At 36.4% G+C, this 18,450-nt stretch overlaps 1 protein-coding gene and 1 long non-coding RNA gene across 3 annotated transcripts; one reads left to right on the top strand and one right to left on the bottom strand.

Moving 5' to 3' along the window:
* Nucleotides 1-9: 9 nt before the first annotated feature.
* Nucleotides 10-7,726, bottom strand: cndp2 (carnosine dipeptidase 2). 2 transcript variants are annotated; one of them, XM_048202363.1, is made up of 12 exons: nucleotides 7,573-7,726; nucleotides 7,111-7,212; nucleotides 6,739-6,882; nucleotides 5,831-5,993; nucleotides 4,828-4,916; nucleotides 3,916-4,116; nucleotides 2,768-2,852; nucleotides 2,370-2,530; nucleotides 1,922-2,086; nucleotides 1,658-1,799; nucleotides 954-1,101; nucleotides 10-761 (listed from the first exon to the last, which is right to left on the bottom strand). In XM_048202363.1, exons 2-12 carry the CDS (start codon nucleotides 7,168-7,170, stop codon nucleotides 695-697), a joined length of 1,425 nt encoding a protein of 474 aa, XP_048058320.1. In that variant the 5' UTR covers nucleotides 7,171-7,212; nucleotides 7,573-7,726; the 3' UTR covers nucleotides 10-694. The 2 variants fall into 2 exon arrangements, with proteins under 2 accessions (XP_048058320.1, XP_048058321.1); XM_048202364.1 differs by having other exon boundaries at nucleotides 7,631-7,649.
* Nucleotides 7,727-16,496: 8,770 nt separating this feature from the next.
* On the top strand, nucleotides 16,497-17,905 carry LOC125275427. Its single transcript, XR_007186441.1, has 3 exons — nucleotides 16,497-16,621; nucleotides 17,247-17,418; nucleotides 17,824-17,905. It is a non-coding gene; the product is annotated as an uncharacterized LOC125275427 (long non-coding RNA).
* Nucleotides 17,906-18,450: the final 545 nt, after the last annotated feature.

Genomic DNA, 18,450 nt, shown 5'->3' with positions numbered 1-18,450 from the left:
AAATCACACTTAATCAAAATTCATTTTTAATTTGCATTTTATAGGTGTGCATATGTCATATTACTTCATGCATTTGTAAACAGATTACACCAGATAACCGATTGTCATATACCATATTAAAGGGACCGTTCACCCAAAAATAAAAAGTCTGTCATTACAATGGTGAAGAGGTTTTTTCATTTCTGGATGAACTATCCCTTCAGAGTGAACTGTAGCTGAAAATTGGATATTAAGAGACTAGTATTACAGCTACTAGGGATATTTGAGACTAAAACAACAATGTATGCCTATTTCGTCTCAGCAGTTTTTTTTCCTTCTTAAAAACACTTGTTTGATGGTTTATTTTAAAGAGTACAGGACAAAAAAAAGAGCTGGATGGAAATACATCTGATATTCTGAAAATTACTATTTACTGATAAATCTAGCAGCAAAATGCCAAAAAGAGCGATTAAGTTGTTTTTACATGTCACATGTGATACTGTATATAACAGTTGGACTGTCATCAGGACATTTGGCTTAGACTACTACCATACTATTACCATTCCCTGACCAGTAAATGAACTGACACCATGGAAGAAGAAAACTTGTACGACGCAGCATCATTTTAAAGACTGTACCCTTATCCAAGTATTTCATCACATCTTCAGAGGATTAAAAATACACCTTCATAGTCACGTCGAATCAGAAGTTCCAGTTAGCTAAGTTGAGACACTTCATAGAAGTAAGCTCCCAACATCTTGGTGCCCTGAATATAGTTGGATCTGTCAAGGCAAAAAAAAGAGGTTGCCATTAACATTTTCAAGCATCTGTCAGATAATGAGTTCTGCATAAATAAAGTTGGCCTATGAGAGCAATCAGATGATTACAGAGGTGACACTTCCTATCATACGCAGTATCATATGCAGACAGACTTCGATAACGAGATGTTTGTCATAGCTATGCGTAAACATCACCTATTGAGTTTCTCGTTCTGTGAGTGAGCTCCATCATCAGAGGAACCGACAGGCAGCAGCATGACATTCTGGCCGGTTGCTTCTTGGAAGGTTAGAGTCACTGGGATACTTCCTCCCTCACGGGTCAGGTCAGGCTCCACGCCAAACACTAACACCAGCGACAGGTACAGAATAATGTTAGACCACAAATAAATTGTGTTTGGAGGAAAAAATAGCTTCATTGTTGGTTTGACATAACAGACACAAGGCAAAAACATCACCTTTTCAGAAGTACCAACAAATATCATGCATGGGTTGCTGATGCATTTGAATATCCATGTTTGTTTGTTTTTAAATCAATATAAAAATGAGTATAAAATGTATTTGTAAGATATGAACTGTGATTTAGGTGCTGCAACTGGACATCATTGTCCATTCTTTTATGTTTTTTTTAAATCACATTTTTCCCTTCATTAATTTCACAAATTAATTTTAAAAATTACAAGTTTTCAAAAAATACAAGTAGTATATCAATTACCAGGGGCTCATTAAAGCAACATACTTAATTATGAAACAAGTAAAAGTAAAATAAAATAAAACAGATTAAAATTGAATATAGAATATCACACCGTATACATGTGAACTTTTAGTCACTTCATGTCAACATAGACTAGAATAAGATCAGCAATCTTGTTTCTACAGTTATACCGTATATTGTGTCTTACCAGTCTTCATGGCCTTTCTGCCAGCCATGTAGTGAGGGTGGTTAAAGTCAGACACCCAGGCCTTGGCTCCATGTCCCATGTACACTTTCAGTTTGTTGGGACTTTTCAATTCTGCAAACTTGCTCTCCAAGTGAGTTATTACCTGTGAGATAAGCAGAACATATCAGCACAAGTACATCTGCAGCACAACAAGCATGTTTGTAAAGCATGCAGATGACTCAATGTAAGTGGTAGAGCATTAAATAAGATAAAATAGCTTCAAACCTGTTTCTCCACCACTTTGGGATCCATGTCAGGGACAAGGCGGATGGAGAACTTGCCAATGACCTTGCGGGGGATAACAGTTTTGGCCCCAGACTCGGAGAACGCTCCCTCTATGCCATGCAGAGACAGGGATGGGTATCTCCAACGATGCATCAGAATTTGCTCCTGCACAGACAAACCAATATATTATTATACACATCACTGAACATAAAACTTTACAGAAAGGTCAGGCAGCCTGATTAAATGAGGCATTTTTTTAGATCCTTGGCAACTAGCTCACTATTTTTTTATTTTTTTTTTATTTCAGATAATGTTCATTTTATTTCAAGTAAGGCCATTTTTAAAGGTTTTAGTTTTAGTTAATGAAAATAACCCTGATTTAAATGAACAGAAACATAAATATTACATCAACGGACACTGAAAATGTGGAAAATGAGGGGTGATTTACTTTGCTGTCATGCAGTAGTTTGCCTGCTCCAACATCTTTGGCGTATTCTTCCATGTCAAACTCAATCTTTTCATAAAGCTTCTTCTCTTCATCAGTCAATTTAGCCACATGGTCGTATAGCCCTGGTACCAGAATTTTCCCCTTGTTATCCACCAAAGTGCCTAAAAATACAACATACTTAATATACTTTTCAGCATAGCAAAAATAATAAAGTGAAATTGTGAGGTGAGCTGATCTAGAGGAAATTATTGCCAACTGCTCTAAGCTGACAGGTAATGTTAGTATGTCAACAACAGAAGAAAGATATCAATCTAGGAAATCCCTGTCATCCTGAATATTTTTATGACCAACCTACTGATCCTATTTCCACCAAAGGAATGTGTATGTATCAGTCTCACCCATCAGAGCTATGAGGTCAGTCATGGCCTCATGAACGGATCCTCCAAACACGCCAGAGTGAAGATCTTTATCACAGCATTCCATCTGAAAACGTAAATGTTGTTTCTGAGCCATGAGAAAACTCTCAAATCTTTGCCTTTGTTCTTTTCTTTAAGTACGATTATGAATAGTGATAAACTGAAATGTGAGATGGGCAGATTAATCAGGCAGTAATCAGCCATTATGTTAAGATGTTAACTGTGCCTACTTGGCCTAGTGTTGGCTCCAAAAACTGTGAATTAATAATAAACATTTTCTGTTTTCAAATGTATAAATATACATCAGGCATAACATTATGACCACCTTCCTAATATTGTGTCGGTCCCCCTTTTGCTGCCAAAACAGCCCTGACCTAATCGAGGCATGGACTCCATTAGGTGTGTTGTGGTATCTGGCAACAAGATGTTAGCAGCAGATTCTTTAAGTCTTGTAAGTAGCACTGTGGGGCCTCCATGGATCAGACTTGTTTGTTCAGCACATCCCACAGATGCTCGATTGGATTGAGATCTGGGGAATTTGGAGGCCAAGTCAACACCTCAAACTCATTGTTATGCTCTTCAAACCATTCTTGAACCATTTTTGCTTTGTGGCAGGGCGCATTATCCTGCTGAAAGAGGCCACAGCCATCATGGAACACTGTTTCCACAAAAGGTAGGTGGTACGTGTCAAAGTAACATCCACATGGATGGCAGGGATAGGGATCCAGTCTTTGCTCCCCATGTGCATCAATGAGCCTTGGCCGCCCGTGACCCTGTTGCCGGTTCACCACTGTTCATTCTTGGACCACTTTTGATAGATACTGACCCCTGCAGACCAAGAACACCCCACAAGAGCTGCAGTTTTGGAGATGCTCTGACTCATCTAGCCATCACAATTTGGCCCCTTGTTTTTCCTGCTTCTAAGACATCAACTTTGAGGACAAAATGTTCACTTGCTGCGTAACATATCCCACCCACTAACAGGTACCGTGATGAAGAGATCAGTGTCATTCACTTCACCTGTCAGTGGTCATAATGCCTGATCGGTGTATATATACATATATATAAAACCTTAACTAAGCACAACTGCTAGAAATCTTTTGATATTAAAGTAACTCATTAACTCCTACCTCAATAAAGAAGTAGCAGATTCCTCTCAGGCCGTAGGTAATGCAGGGCTTGGTCTTCCCCAGCCAGTAGTTATCAGAAATGCAGACATAGTCCACATCCTTAAAAAAAGTATCTTTGCGAGAGAAAACCAGATCGTCTAATCCCTCTGATCCAGACTCCTCCATTCCCTCAAAGCAGAACTTTATATTGATGGGCAGATCCTGTGATAAAGTAAATGTAGGTTTTAGTGGAAAAAATCCATTAAACGTGAGGTTTCACATTATATGGTGATTTTTGCAGTCAATATAAATCTATCGATATAAATTGTGAAAATATCTCTTAAACCAAACATATTATTATACTAAAACATGAACAGTACGAACAAAAAGGTTAAGTAGGTGTATCCAAACTTTTTACACTATAGAAACAGTGCATTAGTTTACAATTTACCTTACAGTTAATTAAATTAGATCTAATTAAATCAGCTTGACACAAGCCTTTAAAATGATCAAAGATCACAAAACAACCTTTAAACTGTTCTGATCTCAATTCACATCTGTAATTGAGGAACTTTAAAACCAGTGAGTTCACTCAGGTGATAATGATTGAGAAACTGAGGTAATGGATAAGCAAAATACTGTATGCAAAGTGAATTGATTTTTAACACAATGATATGCATCGTTCTGTTGTTTCTCACAGTTTCAGTCATACTAGGTGCACATGCAACTGCAATTTCAATCACTTTCTGTCTTGTTCAAAAAAGATATATTGACAAGATGAAGTAATGCAAGCAAAGTTAAAATTCTTGCAACTGACATCTTTATCCACTGATACTGTCATACTGCTTGCAATGCATGAGGACTTTGCACAGGTGTTACAGGATTAATAAGTAAGCAGACAGTATCATTTGCAGAAAAAAATAGTGTTTGCACCTGCCCAATCTTCTGATAGGACTCAATGATGTTGAACCAGGCCAGTACAGGGCCTTTATCATCGGTAGATCCACGTCCGTACATTTTACCTACAACACAATTAAATGAAGCATGTGCCACAGTCAAATAAAATGCCGTAAAGCGTAATGATTATAATGCATTTCCATCTACAATCTCAATTCAGCAAGAGTTTTACAATAGATATAAAAGTACATAAAAAGCCCTTACAGATGCGTGGCCTTGTTATTAATTTACAAAACTATAACTTCATGCCAATTGTGAAAGATTACTAGGCAATAACTAGACAAAAACATGATGATTTGGCTGACCCTGACTTTCATTTTAGAGCATTTTAAAATTAGAACCTAGTTGTGAAATTTCAGAATTGGTGTCAGAAAAAAATATTGATTAAGGAGAAAATATATGATTGCACTATATAAACAACCAACTAATTAACTGTTTTTAATAATACGTAAAAAAAATTAATTGGTTTAAGATGAATATTTATTTGTCCCAGTTTAAAAAAAAAAAAAAAAAAAAAAAAAAAAAAAAAACTCTACGGGAATCAGCTGACAAGTCGCAAGGCTAAGCTCAAGCGTCAGATCTATCTCAGCAAAAAGAGACAATAGGATTTGTCTTGAAATCTCTTCGGGCTGGAGGGACACAAATGTAACATGCTGAGTCGGTGAGATTTCTTCCTTTTTTGTGTCAACAGCCACATGCAAGCAGGACAAAAAAAGTTGTTTAAAAAAATGCTAGTGGTGACTAATTTTAGCCAAATTGAATGTGAAATATTACCTGGAGGGAGCACTGCTTGCAGAGTATTGCACAAAAAGCAAATCAATTGAAGAACCTCATTTGGTCTAAACAGGTTTCTTCAATACACTCAGAGGCTTCATTAATAAATTGAGTTAGCATCAGTATCCTCAATCCCAAGAGACTGCTACTGTACACAGTTTAAAAAAAAAAAAAAAAAAGATCACTTGTGCATGCACACTCATACCATCTTTCTCCACCAGAGTGAAGGGCGGTGAGTCCCAGCCATCCTCAATGTTGGCTGGCTGCACATCCAAGTGTCCGTAAATGCACACGGTCTTCTTGCCTGGGTCTGAGCCAAGTCTGCCCAGAACTATTGGAGGAAGAGGGATCTCTTCTCCACTTGGCAACTAAATTAAAACCAGAAAAGGGAATCCATGAGTTTAAAATGATGTCTTTTTTAACTTTATTTATTTTCAAAATATTTATTAAATGTTTTATTATACATTTTACATGTTTATTTTTTAGTCATTTTATATACAGTAGTGGCCATAAGTGATGTCCGGAAGGAAATTGGTATGGGGGTTTGTTTTTAATGACCCTACAAGTTTGATTCAACCATCAAAATATGTATTTTATATTTTTAAATATTTTAAAATAAACTAAAAAAAAACTACAGCTCACAGGAAAAAGCATACAATGACTACAACATAATCAGTTAATTATATTTTGTTGGTTCTCTCTTGTTTTTGCATGTGTTTACAATTTCTTTGTATGATAGCCTGGCCAAAAAATATGTTCACACAATTTGGAATGTTTCATTGCATTTTCACAATAATTATAATTTGAGCAACATAAGAGTGAGCAAATAATGACCAAAATTTGTGTTGAACAACTCATTAATGGAAATAAATTTCACTTTCACTACTTGATTTGAGTTTATGACATTCAAAGTATAGCTACACAACTGCAGTCTTGTGACATGCAGTCAGATGGTCAACCACAAAAATCTCAAAGCAGGAAGCAGCTTGTATTGTTGGAGCTAAAAGCTATTATCAGTAACAATTTATTCTAAAGCCAGACATTAAAATAAAAATTCCAAATCTGACTTCATGGCGAAAGATTTATATTAACTGTAAATTTAAGAAAACACACCTTCTGCATGCCGATGTCAGCCATCTCCACAGTTCCCCCAAGTCTCTCAATATCCTTGGCTGCCATCTCCATCATTTTCTTGATTTCTCCTCGTTTCTCTGGCCAGGCAGACACACTCTGTACAGCAACCCATTCTGCCAGGCGCTTCAAAAAACACAAAATTTTCCATTAGAAAATAATTTTCTCATTGTCCAAATTATAGTAAAGTCATACAAAATCTGGAATAACATATGGAAGTATAGGAATAAAAAAGAAAACAATAAATAAAAAAATAAAAAATCTAAACTATTTTAGCTTAATGTAGACACATTTTCCAGTTTTGGCTATATAATATAACACAGTGTAGTATAATATAAAAGAAAGTCTCAATACCTCAACATACTGGTCCTGGTGCTCATCGACGTATTTGAAGAGAGTTGGAAGGTAAGACATTGCTGCACAGTGATCCAATCATTCAGTGACAGAAGAACTGACCTAAAGGAAAGGTGGATTGACGTGTAATAAAGAGTTTTGTCTTACAGAGAGGAAAAGAAACTCCTCCCAACTCTGTAACTGCTGACAAAATCATTCCCACTATCTGAGTAGAAGGGCAGGGAGACTCTGCTCTACAACTATAAAACAGGACACATAACTGTTGTTTAAAAATGTATTGAACAAAAACGTATTTTGATGTCAATCTCAACTATTGTTTTAATTTAAATAATAATGATAAGAAGAAATATTTCGAATGTATTTATGAATTTCCAGTGGTAATTAATACGTTGTGCTCTGAAATTCATAAAATATAGCTTGCAATGGCTAACAAAACAACAACAACAACAACTGCATACTTACTGAGTAAAAACACTTAAACGTCTTAAAGTTTACTGAAATTGAGCTGCTCTGACGTTACCCCAGATCTTTTTTGCATCAGTGTTGTGAAGAATGCTATCAGAAGCAACTCATGAGTCCGACAAGTTTAATGGCTTTCAAAATAAAAGCTTTCCTGTACAGTTGCCTCAAAAAATGTCTACAAATTTAAGCCACACTTTGTGGATGAATGTCATTACGAGTAGATAATAAAATATGAATCAAGTGGCATTTATTACTTTTCAAGAAAAACATTTCACAAAAATAAGTTTGTTATATTTTTAATTAGCCTATAAAATAGATTAATATTACAATTAAAAAAATACCCTTATGAAAATTAATCATTGCTTTAATACAAATAACCCCCCCCCCCCCCCCCAAAAAAAAAAAAAAACATTATATATATATATATATATATACAGTACAGTCCAAAAGTTTGGAACCACTAAGATTTTTAATGTTTTTAAAAGAAGTTTCGTCTCCTCACCAAAGCTACATTTATTTCATTAAAAATACAGTAAAAACAGTAATATTGTGAAATATTATTACAATTTAAAATAACTGTTTTCTATTTGAATATATTTCACAAAATAATTTATTCCTGTGATGGCAAAGCTGAATTTTCAACATCATTACTCCAGTCTTCAGTGTCACATGATCCTTCAGAAATCATTCTAATATGCTGATCTGCTGCTCAAGAAACATTTAATGTGTACAATTGTACAAAATATTTGTGTACAATATTTTTTTTCAGGATTATTTGATGAATAGAAAGTTCAAAAGAACAGTGTTTATCTGAAATCTATTCTTTTGTAACATTATAAATGTCTTTACTGCCACTTTTGATTGATTTAATGCATCCTTGCTGAATAAAAGTATTCATTTCTTTAATTTCTTTTCAAAAAAATAAAAAATAAAAATTCTTACTGACCCCAAACTTTTGAACGGTAGTGTATAATGCTACAGAAGCTTTGTATTTCAGATAAATGCTGTTCTTTTGAACTTTCTATTCATCAAGGAATCCTGAAAAAAAAGTACACAACTGTTTTCAACATTGAAAATAATCATAAATGTTTATTGAGCAGCAAATCAGCATATTAGAATGATTTCTGAAGGATCATGTGACACTGAAGACTGGAGTAACGATGCTGAAAATTCAGCTTTACATCACAGGAATAAATTACTTTGTCAAATATATTTAAATAGTACACAGTTATTTTAAATTGTAATAATATTTCACAATATTACTGTTTTTTACTGTATTTTTAATTAAATAAATGTAGCCTTGGTGAGCAGACGAAACTTCTTTTAAAAACATTAAAAATCTTATTGGTTCCAAACTTTTGGACTGTACTGTGTATATATGGTTATAGTAGTTAAACTAAAGTAACCACAAATTAACCATGGTTTTGCTACACTATAGTATAACCATAGTTTAACCATGGTATTTGTAGTAAAACTGTGGTTTTCAATCTGCCAAAAAAACATGGTTTTACTATAATGGTTAATTTTCGTAAGGGTAAGACACTTCCTAGTTGTCCATCATTAGGGCCTGTCCCAATAGAGTGCTGCAGTGATTACGTATTTTTGTAGGCTTACCCAGAAGTTAGCATCACCCTGGTTCCCTCAACAAAATCCCATTCCATTCTGATCTTGGACACTTGAGAGCATGTGGATTCAACAGGAAGTATGCACACTATGCACACTTAGGAGCACTTGAGGCTAAGCGTATTCCATCATTCATCATACACTGTGCCCCGAAATGTTGAGGAAAACTTTCCATTTTATTTTTTATTTTGTCTGTGTAAGAAAACGTGTGTGTGTGGGGGGGGGGTTGTGCACATTTACTAAAAAAACTCATCTGTCACATACAAACTACTGAACAGACATTCAGAAGATTTTGTGTAAATAAAGGTCTGTATTTTTACAACACAAGTGTTTCCCATTAGGTAATCAAGTAAAAGTTCTACACATGTTCATGCCATTTGCCAAATACCAGAAATATGTCACGTAAGCAGAAAAGTTTTCTAGTGCAAAGTCTGCATGAGGACAGACCCTTATCATGAATTATAGAGGTGCTGAAGAGGCTGAACAGCTGGCTGTCTGGTGCAGTAATAGCAACCTGGTACTGAACAAGCTCAAAACAGTGGAGATGATAGTTCAATTTGCCACAGGCACTTCTGATGCAGCTACTCAGCAGTCATTGAGGCTGTCCTCTGAACTTCAATAACTGTCTGTTTTGGCTCAGCTACCAAGACAACAAAGGACAGTTCGGACTACTGAAAGGACTTTTGGTGCTCCCTTCCCCTACCAATCCTCCAAGAACTGTATACATCCAGAGTGAGGAAATAACTCTAGATCCCTTACATCCAAGCCTTCTTCTCTTTAAACCTTTGCAGTCTGGCTGGCAATATAGAACACTGTGCACCAGACAATCTACCTCACGAACAGTTATGCTGCATCTGATTCTGATTACTGAGGGTGTAATGATTTTGCTTTCTCTCTCACAAGGCACCTGTTTACATAGAAGTTTCACAGGTGGCACCAAATTAATATTGTGAGCTTTGGTCATGTAACTTAAGGTGAGTGTAAAAGTGTCAGATGAGATGACCACTTACTCCTTTTACCTCGAGGCACCAGCTAAGGAATTACATCTTGACAGTAAAATAACAATCAAAGATGACTGTTGAATGAATAAAATTATGTAAATCTGACCAATCTGAAGGATTTATGAGATATCATTAACTTGTAGAGCCTCTTCTGTATTAATCAACACAAGACACATTAATTTTATTAACAAAAAGATAAGAGTAAACCAACACAACTACTAAATATCATGAAGGATAAAAGAATAAAGTGCATAAGATGCATAAAATACAAGTGATTAAGTTGGGTGTGGCTATGGCAAAGTTACATTATCTTGTGGAAAGAAATGGTCATTTCTTTGAAAAAAAGCCTTATTATGCATCAAACAAATAAATGAAAATTAGAAAAATAAACATACTGTTCAACTTAAATTAGAAAATCATATACTGATAATATAGAGCAACGGCAAGGTCTCTTGAAAGGGGTTTGGTTAAGTGATATTTGTGTTCCGAGTAGTCGAGTGTGTTTTTAGTGTTGTATACTCTAGATAAATAAATTAAACTGAAACTGAAACTGAGTGAGCGGCCCGATGGCGATGACTTCTTCCACTGGTTGTACTGGGTATAACAATGCAGTCGGAAATGGAGCCAGAATCCGTTTTAACAACATTGAACACAAAACTTAGTGGGATACTGATCTCCTGGAGCACAAAAACAATCCTAAAATTTGGAACCCTGATGTAGGTGCAGAAGATCCTTAATCTGGAACTCACATACAAAGGTAGCTTGAAGTGAAGGTTTGCTCGCCAGAACTTAAGCTTATTGCACCTTGTTGTCTGTACGTCTTCTGCTTCTGTGCCAGATACAAAACTTGATCAACACAACGGGAGAACAGGCTGGTCAGGGATAAAGCAGCTCCATACGCCAAGGCAATCATGGAGATAAGGCAGTGGTTCAGGGAGATGCAACTGCAGAAGCACCAGAGTTGGCTGCCAGGTTAGGAAGGTCAGAGACCAGGGAGGACACAGGAAGCAGGGCAACAAGAGTAAAATAAAAACTGGCAAAACTGTAACTAGAGAAAATAAGATAAACTAGAAATATAACTAGAAATGAATTAGAAAAGAAAAACAAAATATATAAAAGAAATAATTCTAGAAATAAATAACAAACTTACAAACAAGAGAAAAGCAAAATAAATGGTTTCTAGGAATAAGTGACTGGAACTGCAAACAAATTATATAAAACAAGACTGCAACCTTGCAGGGAACAAAAGAAAATATTTAGGAACAAAAGCAGGGAACATAAAAGAAATAAAAAGCTAGACGGCAACAAAATCTACTACCCGAATTCTGGAAATGTTGGGATGTTTTTTAAATTTGAATAAAATGAAAACTAAAAGACTTTCAAATCACACAAACCAATAGAACATAGATAACATAAATGTTTAAACTGAGAAATTTTACATTTTTATGCACAAAATGAGCTCATTTCAAATTTGATGCCTGCTACAGGCCTCCAAATAGTTGGGACGGGGGCATGTTTACCATGGTGTAGCATCTCCTCTTCTTTTCAAAACAGTGTGAAGACGTCTGGGCATCGAGTTATGAGTTTCTGGAGTTTTGATGTTGAAATTTGGTCCCATTCTTGCCTGATATAGGATTCCAGCTGCTGAAGAGTTCGTGGTCATCATTTTTCTCTATAGGTGAAAGATCTGGACTGCAGGCAGGCCAGTTCAGCACCTGGACTCTTCTACGACGAAGCCATGCTGTGGTAATAGCTGCAGTATGTGGTTTTGCATTGTCCTGCTGAAGTACACAAGGCCTTCCCTGAAATAGACATCAACTGGAGGGGAGCATATGTTGCTCTTTTATACCTTTCAGCATTCATAGTGCCTTCCAAAACATGCAAGCTGCCCATAGTGTATGCACTTATGCACCCCCATACCATCAGAGATGCTGGCTTTTAAACTGAATGCTGATAACATGCTAAAAGGTCTCCCTCCTCTTTAGCCCGGAGGATACGACATCCGTGATTTCCAACAAGAATGTCAAATTTGGACGCATCTGACCATAGAACACTTTTCCACTTTGAAACAGTCCATTTTAAATAAGTCTTGGCCCACAGGACACGCTGGCGCTTCTGGACCATGTTCACATATGGCTTCCTTTTTGCATGATAGAGCTTTAGTTGGCATCTGCAGATGGCACGGTGGATTGTGTTTACTGACAGTGGTTTCTGGAAGTATTCCTGGGCCTATTTAGTAATGACATTGACACAATTCTACCGATGAGTGAAGAAGTGTCATCTGAGGGCCCAAAGACCACGGGCATCCAATAAAGGTCTTCGACCTTTTCCCTTATGCACAGAGATTTCTTTTCAGGTTGTAAATCAAGTGAGAAACTAAAAAGTAGGAAAACTAGAGCAAAAATAAAGACGACAACTTGACTGGAGTCAAAAACAACAAATAGAAACTAGAACTATCAAAAGAATAAATTTAAGACTAGCACTGTCTAACAAAATCCTTGCAAGCAAAGCACACACAAGCAAGGTTGCCAGGTTTTAACAACAAAACCCGCCCAATTGCTATTCAAAAGTAGCCCAAAACTAGCCTAATCACGTTTCAAGAGTGGTCCCCCGGTAAAAAAAGTAAAAATCCGCTTTTTGGCTAGGTTCCAAAAATTTGTCTAAGATATTGAACTACAGATAGCCATCACTGAAAATACTTATTTCTCTGAATAAGTATGAACTGTATGTGTTGTAGTTTACATCAGTTTTAAAGTTTCCAAACATAGTTATGAATGGACCTGGATGGTGTGGTGAAAAGCATATTCCAGAGCCCAGTTTATGACCAGGCCCCTTTCTGTCCGTAACAGTGGACAAAGGTTTGCTACATTTTGATTGGATTTTGGAAGACTAAAGGCGGTGCACACTATGCAATTTAGGCCATGATTTGGTCACCTGAGACAAATTTTGCAAATCCTAAAAGATTCCTATCATCCTAGGCTAAAATATGTAGTCTTTGATTCCTAGTTGACATGTACACCGACTGCCGATTAATGATTGTTGCGATCAAATTTGACCTCAAACCAAATTCTGGCAGTGTCAGAAGATCTGCCGCACAGCCCTGCAGTGTGACAAAATTAACACTAGACATTTCTTTGTTAGCCACCATTTCAGTCCCGCATGTAATGCAGCTCACAGTCACCGAACGTGTATGGGTTGATGATGTAAAACTCTGGACAAGTTTTCATGCACGCATCCGTTTTTAACATATCTTGACTGTCGTACAGTCTGACATAAGTGACATGAGAATCATGTTCAAACAGTCTGTCAAGCAACAATTGTAAAGAGCTATTATAAATCATACAGTGTGCACCCGGCTTAACACAAACAAACTGTCCAACGCCATCAGATAAAGATGCTAGGACAACAGCCAGACACCTCTTAGAGGTCAAGAAGAAGACCTCTGGTACCAAGCCCAGGAAGAACAGGAATTCTCATTGGTCCACATGCAGTTTCTCCCTTTCACCCATGTAGAGACTAATTCCTAACGTTTTGGCCTGTGACCTCCATAAACATTTCTCAGGACTTCCAGATGCAGGAGCAGTGACTGTAACAAAGGGAGCCCACAATGATCCATCCAAATCCATTCATAACTATGCTTGGAAACCTTAAAAACTATACACATCCATTTTTATACTTCTTCAGAGAAATACGTATTCTCAGTGACAACTATTTAGTGCAACATCTTACACAAATTCAGATGTTAATGCACAAATGAATGAATGCATGACAGTTCAATCTTTTCCCATCGTGTTTGGACTCTGTTTGTTTAGAAGATTGCCAAAGGTATTCTGGTGGTGGTTTGGAAAGTGAGAAATGCATTTATAAAACTTTAAAGACACTTTAAAGACTTCTGTGTGCTTTAGATTATGCAAATGAGTTCCACAGGGGAAAGATGGGTGGGCCATCCTGTGTGTGTCCCCTCTGATGCCAGCAGCCAATCACAGCCCTGGAGAAGTTCCAAATTGCAATCTTTTCCTCATTGGAAAGGGATAAAGGTACCCTTTCAAAAGATACTTCATGTTCTGGGTCTTTGGTTCATCCATTGAAACATTAACAGACACAAGTTCTGAGTCCCACACCACAAGGGTGCAACTGTAACAGATACAACTATGTTCTGAGCCTACGACCTGTTACAGGGAAGGCAGCAACAGATATAATTTCTGGGTCTCAGTCCTGTAAGGGGAGAGACATTAACAGATATGACCATGTTCTGAGTCCCAGCCTGCAAGGGTGAGACTGTAACAGATACACTGCACTGTTCTGAGCCTCTGGTTCATCCAGACAGAGAGACAGTAGATTCAATGATTTAAGTCTACTGCTTGTGATGCAGCAACAGATATGACCACATTCTGAGCCTCCAGTCTGTGAGGAAACAGACATTAAAGGGATAGTTCACTCAAAAATGCAAATTCTGTCATTATTTACTCACCCTCAAGTTGTTCCAAACCATTATACATTTCTTTCTTCTAATGAACATAAAGGAAGATATTTTGAAGATTAAGGGAAACTGAACAGTTCTGGGGCACCATTGACTTCCATAGTATTTTTTTCCTATTATGGAATGGTGCCCAAAAACAGCCTGATTACAAACTTTCTTCCAAATATCTTCCTTTGTGTTCAGCAGAAGAAAGAAACTCATACAGGTTTGGAATAACTTGAGGTTGAGTAAATGATGACAGAATTTTCATTTTTGGGTGAACCTTTAACACTACGTTCAAAGTCTTCATCCAGCAATACAGTAAGAAAGTATGTCCCGAGTCTCAATGCCAGAGAGACAAAAGAGGATTGACCGAGTTCTGAGTGTCTGGCCCAGAGAGGCAGAAGACAAAATACGTTTGCAACAGTGGCGCCCCTAGAAAATTTTAATAGGGGTGGCCAGACGAGGCCACAGCAATTCTTGGGGTGGCAAAAAAAAAAAAAAAAAAAAAAAAAAAAAAATATATATATATATATATATATATATATATATATATATATATATATATATATATACATATATATATATACATATATATGTGTGTGTATATACATATACATACATGCAAAATCAATTGGTAGTTATTAATAGAATAATGAGGACACAAACCTTTACATTCCGTCGCGTTCGGTCCCATTTATTTGCATACACATACCTACACCGTTTTAGTCCAAAAGTGTGCACATTTGTAGAAATACACATTTACCTCAGATTGCATTATGGTCTCATAATTACCGAGGTCATAAAATATAGTTTGCTAGGGGGGTTCGGGGCATGCTCCCCCGTGAAAATTTAGATTTATCTGGTGTACATATGTGCATTTTTAAGACGTTTTAAGGTCAACAAATTGGATAACAATAGCTTTAAAACCATGTCAACAAATACATGCATTCAGTTTTGAGGCAGCTTTAATCGCATGTGTGGTAATTTCATGACTTAACTTACAACAGAGCAATGACGGTCATTGCTCGTATTCTTTTGGGCTTTATTTAAGCTATAATAAAGTAATTATGCAGCGCGCGCCGGCACATTTGCGCATGCAATAGCCTACTTGAGTGCGCGCCGCGAGCACAGAATAACGGCTGATTGGACCTGTTCATTTTTCTGAATTTTACTGACATAGTCTGATAATATCTCATCTGACCGCAGTTCACTGTTGTTCAACTGAAGCTCCCTCGTCGTCACTTGTAACCTATCTTTTCCAATTTTCATTGATTCAACTTATTCGTTCAAAAAGCTGATTCATTCAGTAAACAGTGCTATTTGTTGCACAGGGACGCAATACAATGCTCTGGATTTGATCTGAACTATATTCGTTGGCGAAATTGTGCAGAAACAGGCAATGATGTCTAAAATGTAAACATGAATAAAATTTATATAACATTTGTTATGCTGATATCTGGAGAAAAACGGCACTCTTCATGTGATATTTTTCACACAGTGAAAGCGTGCACTCTAAATGCGCACCGACACCTACAAGACAACATCACATACAGGGATGTCAGATCGATTGTGCATCGTTAAAACAACAATTATGATAAAATCGTAGACTAAATATATCGCACACCCCTAGCCTACCCTCTTCACAGTATAAATAACATTTGAAATTCAGGTCTGTAGACATTACTATTTAGACTCTTGGTGGCAGTAAAACAGCTACTCTGGTGGCGTCAGTCAATCTATCTTTTTTGGTGGCATTTTATTTTCTTTCACTTCATGAACTTGTGAATTTACATTATGCATTTAAATTAATAGTACCCAATGCAAAATTATGCAGTTTTGGCTGCAGTTTCAGGACCGCAGTTCTAGGACCGCAGTTCTAGGACCCTAGTTTTTCGTGACAGCGCCACCTACCGTACTGGATCAACACTAATTAAAGATGGACAACGTGGACAGCAATCAGACGGTGAGTACCGATATTTAATTAAGTTTTATTTTATAACGTTTAAACGGTGTGAAGTTTACATATTGAGAACTTCTAACTATGAATTAATAATTAATTCCCACCAAATTAAGAATTTGTGAGATAGTTTTATTAATTACTACGATGTTAATTCGTGGCCATGATTTCATAAATCCTTGTTGAGTTTTAATGACGAAGTATTATAAGTGAATCTAGCCAGCACATTAATTAAACTTATCAGATGACAAAAGCATGGCTGATGTAAGGTTTGTAAGATTTACCTGCAGCTTAATGTATTAGTGTGAATAGTGGCTTAATATTCGTTGTTTTACCATATTTAAGTATAAAATATCTTTCATAATTAAACTGCCTAGTTGCACTGTGTTTTAGCCTGTTGTTTTGGCATTGTTTTGCAATGATGAATAAGGCGTTTGGCCTAATCTGCAGGCCTACTCCACATACAGTCCATTGTTATCATGAGTTAGTTATTGTCATGTTCTGCATGGCCAATATGAAGTGATTTTATGGATTTGGTTAGGCTCATTGTAGGACAGATAATTAAAAAAGGCACTAGGGATATTTTCATGATCTTAAAATATTCTAACAAGTAGGCTCTCTCTTTTTCAAGATGCATATAACAATCCAAAAAGGGAGATCCCTGCCCGAATTGAAGAGATGCACCACATGCTGCAAGGACTTTCACTGCCCGTTCTGTAGTTCAGCTTTGTTCCACCCATCAAAGTTGAGCAAGATCAGAACCCATTTAGAGAGCCATTTCAATCATGCAGTTATCCATGAAGGTAAAGTTTTCATACATTCCCTCAGGAAATGCAATTGGAGTTAAAATGTGCATTAAAAGCTGAATGTATTTTATGATCAGTTCCATTTGAGCAGTGAATCAAAGCTCTCTGTTTTGTTTTTGAAAACCAAACACCTAATTCAAATTTTGGGTATACATAATTTACAAATTGAAATATATGATCTATTCAATGCTCTTGTTATACCATTATAGGGTATACCATTCACAGATGTGGGTTACATTAATTTGATGTCAGTAACATGAATATTCTGTTTGGCTCTCTCTCTAAAACTCCAACAGTGCATAAGTGTTAAATCATATATATTCCAGTTGAATATGTTAAACAAATGTTTCTTATTTATCTCTCTCTCTCTCTCTCTCTCTCTCTCGCTCTATCTTTCTCTAGAGTTGAAGCCTACAGCCATTCTATCCATGCAGCAACTGATGGAAAAGGGGTTCGCTTTGGTGCTTTTATCACAAAAATGACATATATATATATATATATATATATATATATATATATATATATATATATATATAAAACAAACAAACATTCTTGAATCATTCTTGTGTCTTGTCTTGCCTCTCAACCTTTAAAATATCGGCTGTACTTTAGTGACTGCATACGCTGATACCAACTTTAATTTACCTGATAATGAGCTAATTCACTTTAAGGAGGTTAATCAATATACTGTATAATTCAAGAGACTAAGACTTTTAAAGTTCTCCATTTTTTACAATTGTTTTAAAATTGATATACAATTTTCTTTTATATTTTGTGTAAATTCATGTTCAAATTTAAAATTGTGACTCAAAGCACACTTAGTAATTAACCTCTGCTGCATTTTGAATCAAAAATCACATTTAAAAACAAATACTACTGAGATTAATATATTGATGCTATATACAAACATGACCAAACTAAACCAACAGGGCCCTAGAACTGCGGTCCTGAAACTGCAGCCATCGCTATATCATCCAGTACGGTAGGTGGCGCTGTCACGAAAAACTAGGGTCCTAGATCTGCGGTCCT

The sequence above is a fragment of the Megalobrama amblycephala genome, linkage group LG9 (genome assembly GCF_018812025.1).
Source record: "Megalobrama amblycephala isolate DHTTF-2021 linkage group LG9, ASM1881202v1, whole genome shotgun sequence".
Taxonomy (NCBI): domain Eukaryota; kingdom Metazoa; phylum Chordata; class Actinopteri; order Cypriniformes; family Xenocyprididae; genus Megalobrama; species Megalobrama amblycephala.
The sequence above is the reverse complement of the archived record's forward strand: the minus strand, read 5'-3'. Positions and strand labels throughout refer to the sequence as shown.

What these genes read in the sequence shown, in the direction of transcription:
- cndp2 (XM_048202363.1), bottom strand. Translation starts at nt 7,170, where the DNA reads ATGTCTTACCTTCCAACTCTCTTCAAATACGTCGATGAGCACCAGGAC. An exon ending in ACCAGGACCAGTATGTTGAG is followed by an intron (nt 6,883 to 7,110) that starts GTATTGAGACTT and finishes TGTTTTTTGAAG; the next exon opens with CGCCTGGCAGAATGGGTTGC. An exon ending in CACTCTGGTGGAGAAAGATG is followed by an intron (nt 4,917 to 5,830) that starts GTATGAGTGTGC and finishes ATTGTGTTGTAG; the next exon opens with GTAAAATGTACGGACGTGGA.